The sequence below is a fragment of the Sapajus apella genome, unplaced genomic scaffold (assembly GCF_009761245.1).
Source record: "Sapajus apella isolate SASKATOON/1434 unplaced genomic scaffold, GSC_monkey_1.0 scaffold25, whole genome shotgun sequence".
Lineage (NCBI taxonomy): Eukaryota > Metazoa > Chordata > Mammalia > Primates > Cebidae > Sapajus > Sapajus apella.
Genome location: NW_022436965.1, coordinates 10450315 through 10467686, shown reverse-complemented (window position 1 = coordinate 10467686; position 17372 = coordinate 10450315). Strand labels below are relative to the sequence as shown.

General features: G+C 41.9%; 2 protein-coding genes across 8 annotated transcripts in view; one reads left to right on the top strand and one right to left on the bottom strand.

Moving 5' to 3' along the window:
- The window catches only part of LHX4 (LIM homeobox 4), a 47017-nt gene extending 41398 nt beyond the window's left edge, over positions 1-5619 (top strand). Inside the window, exon 6 of the mRNA XM_032291239.1 lies at positions 768-5619. Within this exon, the coding sequence (XP_032147130.1) occupies positions 768-1162 (395 nt within the window). The 3' untranslated portion in view covers positions 1163-5619. The remainder of the gene's footprint in view (positions 1-767) is intronic.
- ACBD6 (acyl-CoA binding domain containing 6) overlaps positions 1-17372 on the bottom strand; it is a 220859-nt gene that overhangs the window by 4231 nt on the left and 199256 nt on the right. For 3 of the 7 annotated variants that reach the window (XR_004272769.1, XR_004272770.1, XR_004272772.1), the window contains 4 exons: positions 15326-15574; positions 9060-11314; positions 8114-8194; positions 6307-6428 (listed from right to left, as the gene is read on the bottom strand). Coding sequence is in view for 2 of the 7 variants with exons in the window: in XM_032291240.1 (XP_032147131.1) it covers positions 15420-15574 (155 nt within the window). In the remaining 5 variants the exon portion in view is untranslated. Of the gene's footprint in view, positions 1-6306; positions 6429-8113; positions 8195-9059; positions 11315-14902; positions 15575-17372 lie in introns of those variants that run through there. The other 4 variants (XR_004272768.1, XR_004272771.1, XM_032291240.1 and 1 more) reach the window with 4 other exon arrangements.

Below are 17372 nucleotides of genomic sequence, written 5' to 3'. Positions count from 1 at the left end.
TAAGCTCATTTCTGTTGGATACAGGCGGGTCCCTGAGCTGACCTCTCATTGGTCTCTCTGGGTAATTATATAATTGTTTATTTCCTGAGACTAAAACTGCTCACCTCTGTTGGAGGGATGAATTCTTTCAAATGGCAGAGATTCCATTAGATCCCCTTAATGAAATTCTTCAAGAAACAAGAAGGTCCATTTGCCTTAATCAAGTCAATTCTTTTTGTCCCTAATGAAGAGCTTATTGAATACAGACAGAAACCAAGTCCTCTGATGCTGAACCTCTCTTCCAGATAGGGCCAGAAGGGTTTTGTACAGATGTCTAAGAGTCGTCCTCAGCTGCCCTGACCATACGGGCCTGCTTGCTTCCCAACCAACTAAACCAAGCCCTTTTTCAGCTTGAAAGCTTTCAGAGTAAATCTTACCAGCAAGTGGTTTCCATTTGTGATGTGGAGAACATCTGCCCCACCCAGTCTTAGGCGGCATCCTCGGGGTATTATCACATGAGCCACTTGGGACCAACAAGCTCAGCACACATTTGTCCATCCCTCTGGGACCTGGGGGTTTAGTCTTTGCAGGTGTCTCGTTTTTCTCCTTGACCTGGGTTGGCCTCTGGATGTCAGGCTGCCATATCAGTGTGTCTGACCTGTGCTTGGCTGCAAGGCTGCTGCCGTCCTTGGGCATCTTCCTGGTCAAGTGTATTCCTAGGTTGTGAAGAGCAGGGGACCATCGGAGTCCTGGTAGCTGACAATAAATCTCCGTTCTTTTGTCCACAGAGGATCAGATTCTCTCAGAACTTGGCCACACCAATAGGATGTATGGCAACGTGGGGGACGTTACAGGCGGACAGTTAATGAATGGGAGCTTCTCCATGGACGGGACAGGACAATCCTATCAGGACTTGAGGGATGGGAGCCCCTATGGAATCCCCCAGTCTCCATCCTCCATATCGTCCCTGCCATCCCACGCTCCTTTGCTCAATGGGCTGGATTACACGGTGGACAGTAATTTGGGCATCATTGCGCATGCAGGGCAGGGAGTAAGCCAGACGCTGAGAACCATGGCTGGGGGACCCACCTCTGACATCTCCACAGGAAGCAGTGTAGGCTATCCTGACTTTCCAACTAGCCCAGCCTCTTGGCTCGATGAAATGGATCATCCTCCTTTTTAAACTTCTCTCCTCCCCACCCTATCTGTCCTCCTGGCTTGAGAGAATATCTTCAAGGATCAAAAGAGACTTGCCTTTTAAGGATCAAAAGTACGCCAATGTGAATTTCCATTATTTTCAATGGAAGTCCTCCGCTGATTCCTAGAAGGCTGTGAGATCACGCTAGGGCGCTGTTTTCCTGGGGAAGCAGCGGGAGAGCAGCCTTATCTCAGAACACAGCACAGCGGGTAATGGCCTAGAGCTCTAGGGACGCTGGCTTGTTGGGTCTCTCCCCTCCTGTTCTGCTTATGGGCTTGGCTGCTCAGTGCTTTGGCAGCACAAGGTGACTGTGATAGGCCCCTCTGGCCTTTGGGAACTTTGCTCCAACTGGTGTGTTTCACACAATGCCTCCCAAAACGCTGCTTCACCAGAACTGAGATTCCTGCGGGTGGAGGCCTCACAGCCCTTGAGTAAAATAGAAGTGATTTCTGGACTACCCTTATTGAACCTATATCTCAAAATGAAAAGGTCAGTTACTAAAGGTCAGTGAACACTTCGATGGCCACAGTTTGATATTAAAAACACGTCCCCCCCTTTTTTTTGCTGTGAAAATATGAATTCTTTCCTACAAAGCAGAGAATATGAGTTTGTTTTGGTTTTTAAGTCCCATATGTATCGCTGACTCTGATGGCAAGAGGTGGTTTTCATTGCAGGTGACTGAGGCTGAGCTGAGTGGCCCTGGGGCACCGCTGCAGACTGCCTGATGAGTCCCCTTGGTGCACAGTGTGCCTTCTTCATTTGCTTGTATTATTTATTCCACAAGACAGGCTGTGGGCTACAAAATGAGCAAAACTAAAATGTGGGGAGAAGAGAATGACAATCAGTGAACATTTGTAGACACATTTGGATTCCACACCTGCAGTCTGTTCAGCCGTATCAGCAAATGCCAGTCTTCCAGAGTTCCCCATCCTATTGGGGTGAAACATTTGGAGTCTGTTTTGAGGGAGTTGGTTTAGATGAGCTTGCAAGTCTACCCGTCTCCTTAATAATGAAAGCTTTCTCTGCTGTCCTGGCTGACTCAATTGGAGGACAGTTTTGGTCGTTTCCAGGAACCAGCAATGGTTTTTTGGCCTATGTTGGTTGGGAAGAATAATTTGGGGAGCAGCCCTAAAATTGTCCAAAGGGTTCTAAGTGGTCCTTGGGCTGCATCTCTCTGGATTGCTGGCTGGACACCTGCCATGCTTTGGGCTGCAGTTCCATGGTCAGAAAGCCAGAGCTCGCTAGCCAGTGCTGGTGCAGGGACTCCTGTTGTGCAGGTTTGCAGTAGCACATCACCAAGCCTGAGGCCAGGGCAAGGCCAACCCCTGCTTTACCAGTTGCCACTTCTGCGACAGTGCACTGCTGTGGGAAACACTGTTCTGAATGGTGCTTCAGCCCCCACTGGGTACACCCATCTGCCATCAGGAAGCTCTCCATTTGCAAACTGGAATTTAGCCAGCTGGGATTCATTCCTGTCCCTCTGGAAAGCTGTGGTTTGCTTCTTCTGGCCTCCCATTCTCTTAAATGAGATCAGCAGAGTGGAAAAGGGTGAGAAGGCACTGCCTTTCTATCACATGAAGTGATGGGGCCAGAGACCCTAAGGACCCTTCCTTCTGTGAATGGTTGGTCACCTTTTGAGGACTGCACAGATTTAGGCATGTCGTAGGCAGACTAAAGGAAGAATACACAGTTCCTCTTGGGCTGCTGCATCTTTTCTAAGCCTCCTTCCAGGACGAAACTGAGTTCATTTAAGCTTCTTTCAAATAGTAAATTCTGGGATCAGCCTTTGGGCCACCTCTTCTCTGACCAATTTTATAGCGTACCCTTGTTTTTTGGTGTGCTGCAGTGGTCATGATTTTTGCTTGAGGAGTCTGCAAATGTAGATGCTTTTCTTGAGGTTCCATGTTTATGGATGATGGTGTGTTAAGCCTAGCCAATTCTGTGCTATTGGGAATTCGGCAATCATGTGAACATTGGGGTGGGGAGGAAGACACAAATGCAAGATAACAAGCCACGTGAGGAAAAGAAAATGCAATTGTCTTTTGGAGGATGGCTTTTTAAATACACATGTCTTAGCAGGCTGCTCAAAATACACAGGAGAAAAGGCTCTGCTGGGCAGTGAGCCAGTTGAAAAGCTGCCCGCTCAGATCAATGTTGCAGGTTGACTATTTGGCTGACCAAGTCATGGATTTCAGGGGCACTTGATGTTTTTGGTGAGTATAGTGTGGGGGAGAGCAGGCTCTTTAGAGAGGGGGCATCCTCCTCTGTGTAGCACTGTTTAAGATCACTCTAAGTTTATCAGTCTTTGTTTCTGTAAGTTAATCACACTAATTCCCAGTTCAGTAGTGGAAGAAGGAGAGGCCTTACTCATTTATACTAGTATAATAAATCTCTTGAGGAACTCAGTGAACAGTTAACGAGATCAAGAGTTCTTTGGCATCAGTAGGGCTGGGTAGCTGGAAGAACCCTTGAGAGCACTGGCCTGAAAACCAGGAGAGCTTTATGTTTTCCAGAGCCACCTCCCCAGAATGCAGCAAACATTGTTGCCTGTTTAGAAGCACAGTCACGGTAGGTCTAAGATTTTTGCAGGTGGAGTTAGCATTATGGGTGGGCCGGTGCCACTAATGAGCCTCTGCATGACAAGACTGTTCCTTGGCTCTTCTGGAGTTTGGAAATGGAGAAAAGCAGGGCATTCATTACCTTTAGCTTCTCTTGGAGGCACTCCTCTGTTGCTTGGAAGTTCTATTATGGGGTATAACGTGCTACATGGTAGCTGTTTTCCCCTTGCTAAAATGTATGGATGAATTTTAAAAATGAAATGAGACCTTCTAGAGGCATTCACAATATTTTGACCTGTCTTTGGCTCTAAGACAGCAATTAACTAGCAACCATTATCTGCAGTGCATGGCTGGCCAATTTTAGAGTAGGAAGCTCTTGAATCCAGGACCAAATTATTTAAAACCTCACCAGTGGTAACTGGTATAAGCAAACATGGAAACTGAGGGGCTTTGGAGGAATCTGTATTTGTTGGAAGGTAATGAAACCATGGAGGAAATACCAGGTTTAAGGGCTAAGCTGGCCCAATGGGTAAATCACATTGTTGGGAGTGGGGTTCTTGGCCTTTCAAGGACTTACTGTGCAACCTCAGGCAAATTCCTTTCAGTCTTTGTGCTTTCTCTTTCTTGTCTCATCTGACAGTTATGAATATAATGTAAAATAAAAATCAACTATCATATTGCTGCCATTGTTCCTGCAAATGAATACTGTGAAACATCAGGGAAAGAAGAAAAAATTAAGACTCAAGAAAAGCATTTGGCAGTGTCCTTAAAATTTTTTTTCTTGGCCAGTGTAAAACAGGAAACCTAGTAAGGTAATCTGGCTGTTAGATCTTCATCATTAAGTTCACTTTGCAAGGAAGTGTAAGAAGTCTGTAAAACAAAAGACATTCCCATCTCTGAAGCTCAAGCTGGTGATTGCAAACTGCCTCCTTATGGGGGGGGGGGTTCAAGGCTTCCAATTAGAAAAGCTGTGTGCTGTATGACAGTCCACTCTCTGGAACCTACTCTCACATGCCACGACCGACAACTTGGTCATAACCATGAAAATAATGACCGTAGCCCGCAGGGTCTGGAGGGCCTGAGGAGGCTCATTTTTAAACATTGCACTTTAAAAATTGGAAACCGTGAGATGAAGAAAAATTCAATTAAGTGGAAATGAGTTTTGTTTTATTGCCTGCTGCTGAAGGGCTCTGGGCATGCTGAAAGCTAAATAAAAAGCACATCACTGGCTCTCTCTTTCTTGGATTGGTCAATTGGCCCTTTTTGCAGTAGTTGCTCCAACTGCTCTAAACACAGTGACTGGAGCCAAAAAGAGAGAGCTCAGCAAAGTCATTCCATCCACACTCTGCTTGGTAGGACCACACTAAAAGCACAGTTTCATGCTGCTAGCTCTGGTGAGGAGAAAGCTGCAGGTTTGGGAGGTACACCAAGCATTCCTTTGCTTAGGGAGGCGGAGCACAGGTGAACAGAGGAAGGACACCCCCTCTCTCATCTGTTGCTCACCAAGAGGCAAGAATCACACCAACTTTCCCACTTGAGGACTGTGTTCGGCCAAACAAGCAGGTTCAGGGCTGTGGGATTCCAGAAGTTGCTCTGAGCTTGCAGTCAGACCTCAAAGCCCCAGATCCCCTCAGCTCTGGATTGTTGCCCTCATCCTTCACAGTGTAAATTTTGTACAGTTAAAGAGAAATGAAGTCTCATTTCCTGGAGAAAAAAAAAAAAAAAAAAAAACGGAAAAAAAAAAAAGGACCCACCTATCCTTATTTATTGCCATGTGACTTCTTTGGAAAACAGAAGCTGGTGCGTTTGTTTGTATATGCCTCCTGTGTGTTGGCATGAGATGTATACGGTAACATTATGTAAAATAAATATGGAAATTCTTTAGATGCTGATGTGTCTTGCTTTTCATTTGGTTTGCTGGCAATTTTTTCTCTTGACATAAATAGAATAAAAACTGAGTGATATGGGGTCTTTTTTTACCATCAGAAGGAAACCAAAAATATAACTCTGAATGCCAGAACTATTATACTTAGAGCCATGAAATACCAGAACCACTCAATAAAGGATTGATCAGGAGAAGTTCCCTGGTTTTTCTAATAGCCACTTCCTGGGCACAGTCCTCTGTCCTCAAACTTAGGAAATGAGCTGAACAAATGTTGACCATATAATTTTTAATTACTGTTTGTTCAGTCGCATTTTATCTTACTTTTTGATAAAAGTCTTGCTCGGTTGCCCAGGCTGGAGTGCAGTGGTGTGATCTCAGCTCACTGCAACCTCTGCTTCCTGAGTTCAAGTGATTTTTGTCCCTCAGCCTCCAGAGTAGGTGGGATTATAGGCATGCGCCACCATGCCTGGCTAATTTTTTGTATTTTTAGTAGAGAGGGGGTTTCGCCATATTGGCCAGGCTGATTTAACTCCTGACTTCAAGTGATCCACCCACCTGGACCTCCCAAAGTGCTGGAATTACAGGAGTGAGCCACCGTGCCCGGCCTGTCCAGTAGCATTTTAAAAGTCCTTCACACTTATACATTTTTCTTTCCAGAGAAAGTACATGCAAGTGTCTATATTTACAGAGGAACAGAAACACCTCATCAGAGTCATCAGGGCTCCTGGACAAACATTTTCTAGGAAAATCTCCATTTAGGTTTTTTTCTCAGCAGGAGGCTTTATCAGTGTGCAGACCCTAAGTTTAGCTGGAATGGAAACAGCAACAGACTTTTTCATTACATTAAAAAAAAAAGTCATAGCATTTCTTTACAGCTGGGATTCCACTGTGGAAAAACTGCAGGGTACTTCTTTTCCCCATTAGTCATCAGTTCTGTTTGGCTGAGAAGATCCAAAGCAGTGGCACTGTCCAGTAGGGTAGCTACTAGCCACACATGGCTATTTAAATTGATTAATAAAACTAAAAGTTTAGTTCCTTACACTAGACACATTTTAAGTGCTCAACAGTTTCATGTGACTAGTGGCTACGGTATTTGGGCAACAGTGATATAAAACATTCATTGCAGATGGCTCTGTTGGATGGTGCTGATAGAGTCTCGTCAGGAAATCTTATTTATCACATGTTTAGCTACCAGTTATCCTGGAATACTTGGGGCCATGGGGCAAGGAAATATTCTGAGACTCCTTAGTGGCAGTGCCAACTTCTCTACCAGCTTATCATGTATGTGATGTTTCCCTCTCCCCTTTTGTTTTTTCTCCTTTCCTGGACAGATAAAACTTAAAAAAAAAAAAAAAAAAAAGCACTACACAGAACAACTTGGTTAGGTACAAAAAAGGAGGTTAGACTCTGGACCTCTGAGTTCTCTAATGCTGCCACCAGGTTGCTGTGACTTAACCTAAGTCCTAGGCCTGCTTTGTGCGCTGAGGTCTACCCACTTAAAACAGAAAGTTAGTACCTCCAAGGCAGAATGCCCAGTGAGATTCTTGGAGGGATTAAAGGTCTTTTAGTGGAGACCCAAAGCTCTGCTATCAAGGAGAGTCATAATCCTTTGCCAAAATCATCTCCTGTGGTAAGTGCTTTATCAGGCCGAGAAAGGCAAGAGATCTTCCTGGGTTATATACCAAGGAAGGGCGGAGAAGACGAGAGCTTCAAATGGGAGTAAGGATATTGGCAGGGGAATACAAAAGGTGCTGAATGTGAGGACTTTTTTCTTCACTAGCCCAGTCCCTTGGGTGGTAGTTAAGGAAACTCACAGTGCGGGCAGGAAGGGCTCTGTTGCTCCTAAACTTGGTTACTTATTCCTGAGGCACTGGTAATGGGCATGAGAATTTTGGCCAGTTTATGATGTCAATACCATGTTTTGGGGTACCGTAATTTGTCTTCCATTCTTAGCCCTTCATCACCAGCCTATTTATCAATTGTTTTGAGTACAGCAGGTTCATCGAACTGTTTCCACTCATGCTGTAGTGTACACAACTCCCACCACAATGCTAACCTCGTAACTTTTAGGGACTATACAACGTGTCCAGCTCACAAAGGACAGAAGATCTGGTCCCTCCCCCACCCCCTTATTTTGGTGGTTTGCTCACTGGAGACTGGCTCTGGAGCAGTCTGATTTTGTTTCTGACAGTGGCTTTCCAAAAAGACAGCTGCTTAAAGAATAAAGGAAAGGGGCCGGGCGCAGTGGCTCACGCCTATAATCCCAGCACTTTGGGAGGCCAAGGTGGGAGGATCACCTGAGGTTGAGAGTTTGAGACCAGCCTGATCAACACGGAAAACCCCATCTCTACTAAAAATACAAAATTGGCTGGGCGTGGTGGCGCAGGCCTGTAATCCCAGCTACTTGGGAGGCTGAGGCAGGGGAATTGCTTGAACCACGAGGTGGAGGTTGTGGTGGGCCGAAATCCCTAGCCAGAAAGAAGTAAGACTCACTCAGGAGAACACATGGAGGCTCCACAGTCAGCGTTCCACTGCTTTCCTATCCTTTCTCCTTGGGCCCAGGATTCTACTCAGCTAAAATCACAAAAGGAAAAAAAGAAATGAAAGGTAAGTCAGTGTGTCGTACATTTTAACTAACTAAACTAGAAGTAAAATCTTGAGAGGTGATCTCAGTGTATCTGCATGTATTTCCCTAGATTTGAAAATTTAAAAATTTTAAAGTTTAAAAATTGTCCCTGAGAGCCGCCGTGGCTCAGGCCAGCCTGGGCAACAGAGAGAGCTCTCATCAATTGAGAAAAAAAATAGTCCCTTACAGTCTGAAAGTGTGTCCTTTGCCACACTTGCTTAGAAGAATGCTATTTCAGTTTTATTCAGTTATTCAGAACTCCTGGTGCCTTTCTTCATAAAGTCTCTTTGCCTGGCTGTGCAGGAAGCACTGATCAAACTCAGTATGGCTGATTATTTGGCTTGTGACTGCCACAGGGAATTAAATAGTTCAGCCACAACTGTGGAGAAGTACTGAGTTAGGAGGCAGAAAAAAAATTGATGTTTATAAAATGGGACCACATCATTAGGAAAAAGGAAATTTTATTATCATCCTCCTAAAAGGAGTAGTAAATATAAACCATCCAAAACTATTAAATAAAGGTCTTTTAAATGATCAGCTCCTGCCCTGGGAAGAGTATATCACGTCCTTTCAGAGAAAGCAGGCATGGGCTTTTGCATGTAACATTTGTCTCTTTATGAACTTTTAATTCATTTTCTTCTGTCATTTTTGCCATTGTGATTTTAGGATTTTCCTTTAGAACTCTGGTGATTTTTCCTTTGGCCATCTCCAAAAACAAAAAAGATGAATTTAGGTATTACACACAAACTGGTATGTTATTCTGTAACTAAATTGGGCAAGTTATAAGGTGTCCCTGAACCGGTCAGAGCTTACATGGTTCAGAGAGGCCGAAGTGCCTCTAGAGTCGTAGGAGAGGCCTTTTAAAAAAAATTTAGTAATTTATCTTTCTCTTGCTTGCCAGTCCTAGACCAGGATCTCCTGTTGGTTGGCAGGGGTTGGGGATTTGGGAAAGGCTGGAAACTGCTTTCTGAAAGATAAAATATAGGCCCCGAAAAGTGGTCTTGGCACACACTTGGAGTTGGAAATAAAAAAGAGATCTTTAAAATGGTAAATAGATTTCAACAGATGGCTTCTGCACAGCAATGGAGAGCCCAGGCGAGGACTTTGGGGTTAAATCTCATATTTTAGTCACCTGGGACTAGTTTATTATTTCAGAAAAACAAACATCCATAAAGTTGACAGCCCCTTCCCCTCCTCTGAAGTGGAATCCTTGAAGGTTGCCTCCTCACTGGCCAGCTGTCTGCAGATAGTGACCCAGCGAACTGAAAGTCACTTTTTCGACACCTGTCAACTGCAAAGCTGGAGGGATATGATAACCAAGAAACTATTATTCCTGGTGGGCCAGAACTTCTATACTCAGTATGTGTGTGCTGGCTTTAAACAAAAAATCATTTTAACATTTAATGCTCCTCAATTAAAGTGATTTCCTGGAGTGGCTGCCAAGCTTCATTTAGAATGCGCATTAACCACTTTCTGTATCGGTAGTTAAAGGCACTGAGGGATTTAAAGAGCAATCCACAAGTCTGTTCAGTCAAGGTTTGGCGGAATAAAGCAGATTATAAACAATAATATATGTCTTTTTTTTTCTGGAAGGGCTCCAAACTCACGAACGGAGTTAAAGTGCTATAAACATATCCAGGACTAAGCTTTGGGCTCCACAAATGTACTCCATGAAAGCCATGGGCACTGGAGTGCCACTTTCTATCTTGTGTGTGTGCATGAGCATGTACTTTAAAAGAGTCTTTTATTACACAAAGTGTCCATCAATTGAACTTAGCTTCTAAATATTAAAATGGAAACCGGGATTGCTACACAAGTGAAAGGAAAAATAAATCCTACCTGTAGTGCCGATGATGAATTTGTGGCTGCTGCCTAGCACAGTCCATTGGAAATCACCTCTTGACTCCTTAATGCCCTCATGGTCCCACATGTTCAGCCACTGCATCCAGTAGCATTAGGTTCGAATGGTCACTTTCCCACCCCTGAGAGAAAGCACCCTGAGTGCCTAGAGCTCCACCACCGGATCATTTCCCACCCCTGAGAGAAAGCACCCTGAGTGCCTAGAGCTCCACCACCAGATCATTTCCCACCCCTGAGAGAAAGCACCCTGAGTGCCTAGAGCTCCACCACGGGATCATTTCCCACCCCTGAGAGAAAGCACCCTGAGTGCCTAGTGCTCCACCACCGGATCATTTCCCACCTCTGAGAGAAAGCACCCTGAGTGCCTAGAGCTCCATGGGATAAGTACCTGTTGTCGGGCAGCTCCTCCCATGTTTTCTCACCTGGTTTTTAACTTCGGTGTTCTATTGTTTAGGAATAAAATCAGCAAGAAAGATTCTGTCCTGCAAACAAATCAGTCTGTAATTTGTGAACACCCCGACCTGGTTTTTAGAACTAGGAATACAAAGGAAGGAACAGTGATTCCAGTACATGCATCCTGTAAGACAGTGAAAATGTGAAATAATTTGTTTTGTAATTGTGCTAAGAAAAAGTGACACAACAAAACACAGGAAAGAAAATTCTGAAGAATTCAAGTATAAAACAAAAATACAGGCCGAGTATCCCTAATCTGAAAATCAAAATCCTAAATGCTCCAAAACCCAAAACTTTTTCAGTGCTTACATGTCAAAGGAAATTCTCACTGAAGCATTTTGGATTTTGGCTTTTTAGATTAGGGATGTTCAACTGGTATGTATATAATACAAATATTCCAAAATTTTTTTAAAAATCAGAAATCTGAAACATTTCTGGTCCCAAGCATTTCGGGTAAGGAATAGTCTCCCTGAACTAAGAAATAAACCGTGAATTCCCAATAACTATGCATGATTCATGTGAAGTGATCCATACAAAGATCATGACAGGACTATTTCAAGGACAAGTGAATAAAGATTCGGTTAAATAGCTTTACCTGTTCCATCTTCTAGTGTAATGCCAATTAATGCATATTTGAAAAAGTGACCACACTTGGTACATAACAAACACTAGCTGACGATCATCAGAAGGAAGCATACTTTTTCCTGAGTCTGATAATCACTATACTTTAATCCAACATCTCTCTGGTGAAGCAACTGTGAATGATTACTGAAGTAATTAAAGATACTCAAGGTAAAGTTCCAATAATAATCATAATTTTTCAAATTATATAATTATGAAAGATGGTAATAAGGTCTTTTTTTTTTTTTTTTCCCCCCCAGAGATGGAGTCTTGCTTTGTCACCCAGGCTGGAGTGCAGTGGCACGATCTTGGCTCACTGCAACCTCTGCCTCCTGGGTTCAAGTGGTTCTCCTGATTTAGCTTCCCAAGCAGCTGGAACTACAGGCACACACCACCACGCCCAGCTAATTTTTGTATTTTTTGGTAGAGATGGAGTTTCATTATATGTTGGCCAAGCTGGTCTCAAACTCCTCATCTCAGGTGATCTGCTCACCTTGGCCTCCCAAAGTGCTGGGATTACAGGCATGAGCCACTGAGCCCAGCTGCTATTATGGTCTTTATGGTATAAAACGAAAGCTCAATGTGTGTATATAAAATCCACCAAGAGGCTGATAATGCACCTTTGAGTATGGCTGCTTTTGCTTATCCTGATAATATTGTTCAGAGAAATTTTTGGACTTGATAGGAAAGGCTTGGATAATCACACTGACTTTCAATAAATAAGGTCATGTGGTCAGGCGTGGTGGCTCTTGCCTGTAATCCCAGCATTCTGGGAGGCTGAGGCGGGCAGATCACTTAAGCCCAAGAGTTCTAGAGTGGCCTGAGCAATACAGGGAGACCATCTCTACAAAAGAAAAAGAGAAATTAGTTGAGCCTCATGGTGTGCACCTGTGGTCCCAGCTACTTGGGAGGCTGAGATGGGAGGATTGCTTGAGCCAGGCATGTCAAAGCTGCAGTGAGCTGTAATGGTGCTACTGTACTCCAGCCTGGATGACAAGAGTGAGACCCTGTCTCAAAAAGACGAACAAACAAAAAATGGTGTACTGCTGTTATTTCACTGAAGCTAAGATATAATTGAGTGTAAGAAATGTAAGTTTATGTATCACTAAGAAAAAAATGCTGGCAACTGAACTACGATAGGCCATTGTTTATAAAAGCCATCCAATTTTGGATATGTTAAAATGTGAAGTGCACTTCAGTCTGGACAACAGAGTGAGCCCTTGTCTCAAAAAACAAAAAAAAAAAAACAAACAAAAAAAACGTGAAAATAGGTGCATCTTAGAACTGATCAAATATAATATTGTAACTACGATGAGAACATTTGACCCAAATCACCTTAGGAACTGGGGATCTGAAATTCACTCATGAATATTTAAACTTAATATCTTCTATTTTCATTACTAATTGTAGCTGATGGGTTACATACCTATTCTATGATAAATATTTATTTATGAAGGGGGACTTTTAAGGGCTTGTAAAAAAGCTTTCACATTCAACTGAAGCATATATTTGTCTGGACACTAAGCTCTTCTGCAACCCAAGCTCAGCTCTGCTAGAGTCACACACATGATTCATTAATCTCAGAGATGCTGTAATGAACATGGAATAATAACCCACAGCCAAGTAGTTAAACCTGGCAGGAAGCTAAGAAATACCTATTTAATAGAAAGGTTCACTGGATTATAGCAACCTTTTAGCTGGAAAATGCTGAAACATTAAAAAAAGATATACTAGATATAATTCCAGATATTATACACTGGTTGTTACCCTTCTACCTGACAAGCATAAGAGATAATATGTGGCCAGTTGGCTGACTTCTTACATCTTTATTAGAAACACAGTTATAATAGGTTTAAAAGAATTTAGTTTCTGGTTGGTAATTCACTACTTTCTATGAGCCTTTTCAAGATATCTCATGTAATATTTTGAGATACCATATAATTAATTCTAAATATACATAATACTGAGAAAAGGTAATACCATGGGCTTAGAACAGTGTTTTAAGGCACAGGGAGATGATCTATAGATTATGATACGGTAGTAAGGGTGCTGAAAATGCAGATACGGATGACCGAACAATAGAGATTTTGGAAATTGGTTTTAGAATGTACTTGAAAAAGTTAACAGCTGTTTTTAGTGATAGCTTTGAATCTTTAAAATAAAAGTTATATTCTTTACTTAAAAACAAATCTATACAGTTTTAGTTGTGGCAAAACAGGTAATAAAAAATTTGTCTAAGAAATATCAAGTTCGAACTGCAAAAGAGAGATGAAAACAGGAGTTCCTTAATAGCTTCTTGCTCAAATACCCTGTAAATTAAAAATGAATAAATTGTTTTTGATTTCCTAATGTCTTAAAAATGCACAAAGTAATATCAATTAAAAACTGCATGCAACATCCTGGTCACTTCACTATAACTAGTGTTATGTTTCTTAAAACACATTCAATGAATGTGAAATGTGAGTTAAGCTAAACAGTAAGTTGCAATGTAGCTAGGATTCTGGTGAAATAACAGACAATGAAGAGAATGCTCTACTAGAATTACAGTATTTCAGTTATGCAGTAATGTGCATATCACTTCCAGAGATTAAATTATTTCAAAAATGAACCATCTTGGTGAATGATTCTGAGTTTATATCTCAGAAAATAAGAAGTTAAGGGAAAAATCACAAAATAAACAGCATTAATATGCGTTGTTTCTGTTATAGAGGGGTTTGTTCCAAAGAAAAGGTTAGCTCACGCTAATGAAAATCTTCACCAATGAGGACTATACTAAGCAAGTTTATTACTCAGTATTTTAATAGTAACACCTGTTAGAAAAATTATCTTTTTAAGTAGTTATCTTTGCATCTCAACTCACTTTTTATTCCATTTTTCTTCCTATGACAACTATCTACTTTCCTTATATAATAGGAAAAGTCAGTGAATTCCTCAGATGGAGCTTTTGGGGCTTACAGGGGGAAAATATTGGGAGGCAGTTTCAAGAGTGGCATACCTGGCTGAGCGCAGTGGCTCACACCTGTAATCTCAGCAGAGATTACGTTAAGAGGCCTGAAAACTGCTTGAGGCCAGGAGTTTGAGATCAGCCTAAACAACATAGGGAGACCCTATCGGTATAAAAAACACAAAACTTAGCAGGGTATGGTGGCATGCACCATGCCAGCTATTTCAGCTACTCAGGAGGCTGAGTCGGGAGGATCCCTTGAGCCCAGGAGGTTGAGGCTGTAGTGAGCTATGATCACACCACTGCATTTCACCCTGGGTGAAAGAGTGAGACCCTGTCTCAAAAAAAAAAAAAAAAAAAAAAAAAAAACAGTGGCATACTGGTCTATCCTTTAAATTAAAATGATGGCATACTTGTCTACATTTTTAATAAAAAACAAAGTTCTTCTGGTATCCAGAAATAACTTCACATTAACATATTAGATAGACCCAAATAGACTTAACAGTTCAGACCTAAGTTTTCTTTTTTTTTTTTTAATAGAGACTACTGCTACATATGACATGGTCATTACAGCCAATTAGAAGAGCCCTAAAGAAATTCCTTTCCTGTTTAGTGAAGGTGAATTTAGTATGACCTAACCCTGCTGAATCCTCCACAACCTGTTTCAATCCTAGAGTGAAAACACTTAAGTATTATTCTAAAATGCCCCAGGGTTTTGAGATTTTCAATAAATCTGGTTGTTCCTGACTTCTATATCCCTTATGTGACAAAATTCTGCTTTCTCCTTTGCTTTCTTTTTCTTAATCCTCCTCTTCGTTCCTATTTTCCCAATTCTGTCTGCCAAAAGAATAGACATTTTAGCTGCCTATTCAGACCAGGTGTACAAAATGCTACAAAAGATCATTTTATCTCTACCATACTGGGATATCAAGAAACTTTCCCTAAAGGTACATTTGCTTCTGTATGTTTTTTAAAAGAGCAGCCATGTTTAATACTGTGAAATATGATCTGTCTCCTCCTCTGCCCACCCTCTAAAGCAGTGATAAATTTCAGAGCATGCTCAGCAGAATTGGATTATATTATGCACAGTATACATGTTCATCACCAAAACTGTACTGCCTAGAATGTATGCAAGAAGAATGAATTGCTGAGACTTCAAAATCCCAGTTCCATAGAACTGATTTTATTAGCCAATACATACCAAAGATGGACGATAAAAGAAGTATTATTTTTGTAGTTTTCTTTCATAATGGAAGCCTTATGCTATTACAGACTGCAGTTTTCCAGTCTTTTGATTAAGCCTTGCCAGTTGTGTGCCGCTGTAGCACCAAGGAAACTGTTTTACAGCCTGTCACCTCCTCCGGTAGGCAGCCATCCTGGTCTCGGAGAGTGGGGTCAGCACCAGACTGGAGCAGCAGCTCTACAATGTCCAGAAACTCACACGCAGAGGCTGAAAGGAAAATTGACAAACATAAAAACAAGTTTACCACGAGACAGAGAAACTCTTTCACTTCAGCAGGAAAGAAAAGTGCTGAGCAGTAAGGAATACTGAACAATGAGCAATGTTACAGTGGCTGAGGGATGATCAGGCCTGGTAATGAGAACTGTGGTATTATGCTGGCTTTTCAAGCCTTAGGAAAAATAAAATTTACCTTTTGGTTGCCTAGAAACACACACACAAACAAATATATATTCCTAATTATGAGGCTTTTGGGTTCTAGTCTTTAAGAATGGGATTAAGGAAAAGAATAAAAAATAGTGTTTAAGTATCTATTTTACTTTGATCTTCATTTGTGTGCAGGATACGTCAAAAGACTAAAATACTGTCAATGTCAAATAAAATGTTTTGTTTTTAAAGAGGGGAATAAGTGGGTAACTAACTGAACTTTACAATTTGTAAATTTAAAAAAAAGAAAGGCATCAATGGGTGTTATTGGTAAGTCCAAGGTATAGGAAGGGGAAAAAGGGCGCAGAGATATCAAGATTTATAAATATGGTAAAGTATTGCCTCAAAATGGACAGACAGACCAGAAGCCTAGAACTGAGAGTGTGATCTATTCTTCTGCACACATATGAAAACTTAATTCATGACAAAGTTGGCAGATCAGTAGGGAAATAAAGATCCAGTGATTAGATGGTGTTGAGACAACTAGATTCTCTAAAGGCAAAAAGAGGCACCAGATGAAACATAAATGTCAATAAACATATAAAAAGATGAGCATTCCACATAATCAGGGAAATGAAAATTAAAACCAGGAGATACCATTTCATACCCACTAGACTGGTGAAAATGATGCAGCTGAATTCCATGGCCCCCCCCTTTTTTTTTGAGACAGGGTCTGGCTCTGTCTCCCAACCTGGTGCAGTGGCGAGGTCATGGCTCACTGCAGCCTTGACCTTCTGGCCTCAAGCAATCCTCCCACCTCAGTTTCCTGAGTAGTTACAACCATGGGTGTGTGCCACCACGCATGGCTCTCACTTTGGGAGTCTCACTTTGTTGCCCAGGCTGGTCTCTAACTATTAGGCTTAGGCAATACTTCTGCCTTGGCCTCCCAAAGTGCTGGGATTACAGGCATGCACCTCTGCACCTGGGCCTATAGCCATTTTATTGAGCAAATACTGTACCAGTCCTGTCAGGAATACAGGTAAGATTCCTGTTCTTGAGAACGTGCTATAAATATGTAAATAATCAATTCTAATACAAAAGAATGAAGAAGTACTGTGGCAGAAACATGTACACTGCAAAGGCAGGGAGGAAGGAGGGGACAGAGGGATCAGGAAACACTACAAATTGGTAGTAAGATGTAAGATAAGCTCTAAAGGTTCGAGCAGAATTCCTGAGAAGGAAAGGTACTGCAGAATGCAAAAATATGACTAGCAGAGGCATGAAAGGGAATGCTGGGAGAACTGTCTGCTGGCTCAGGGAAGCGATACAAAGAGTTGAAAGTAGAGAGGCTAGCCTGAAGTCAAATTACTAGGGCCTTGAATCTGTCACACTAAGAAGTTTGGGTTTTGTCAAGTGATCCACAGGCATTTATGAGGAGTGGAGTGGCACAATTTGGCAAACAATCATCTGATTTCTGTCCCTATAGTTTTCTTTTCTAGAAATAGAAATCGTAGAGCATATAGTCTTTTGTATCTCATCTCTTTCACTTAGCATGTTGCTTTTGAGATCCATCCACATTGCTTCAAGTATCAGTAGTTCTTTCCTTCTGATTGCTGAGTAGTATTCCATTGTATGGATGTAT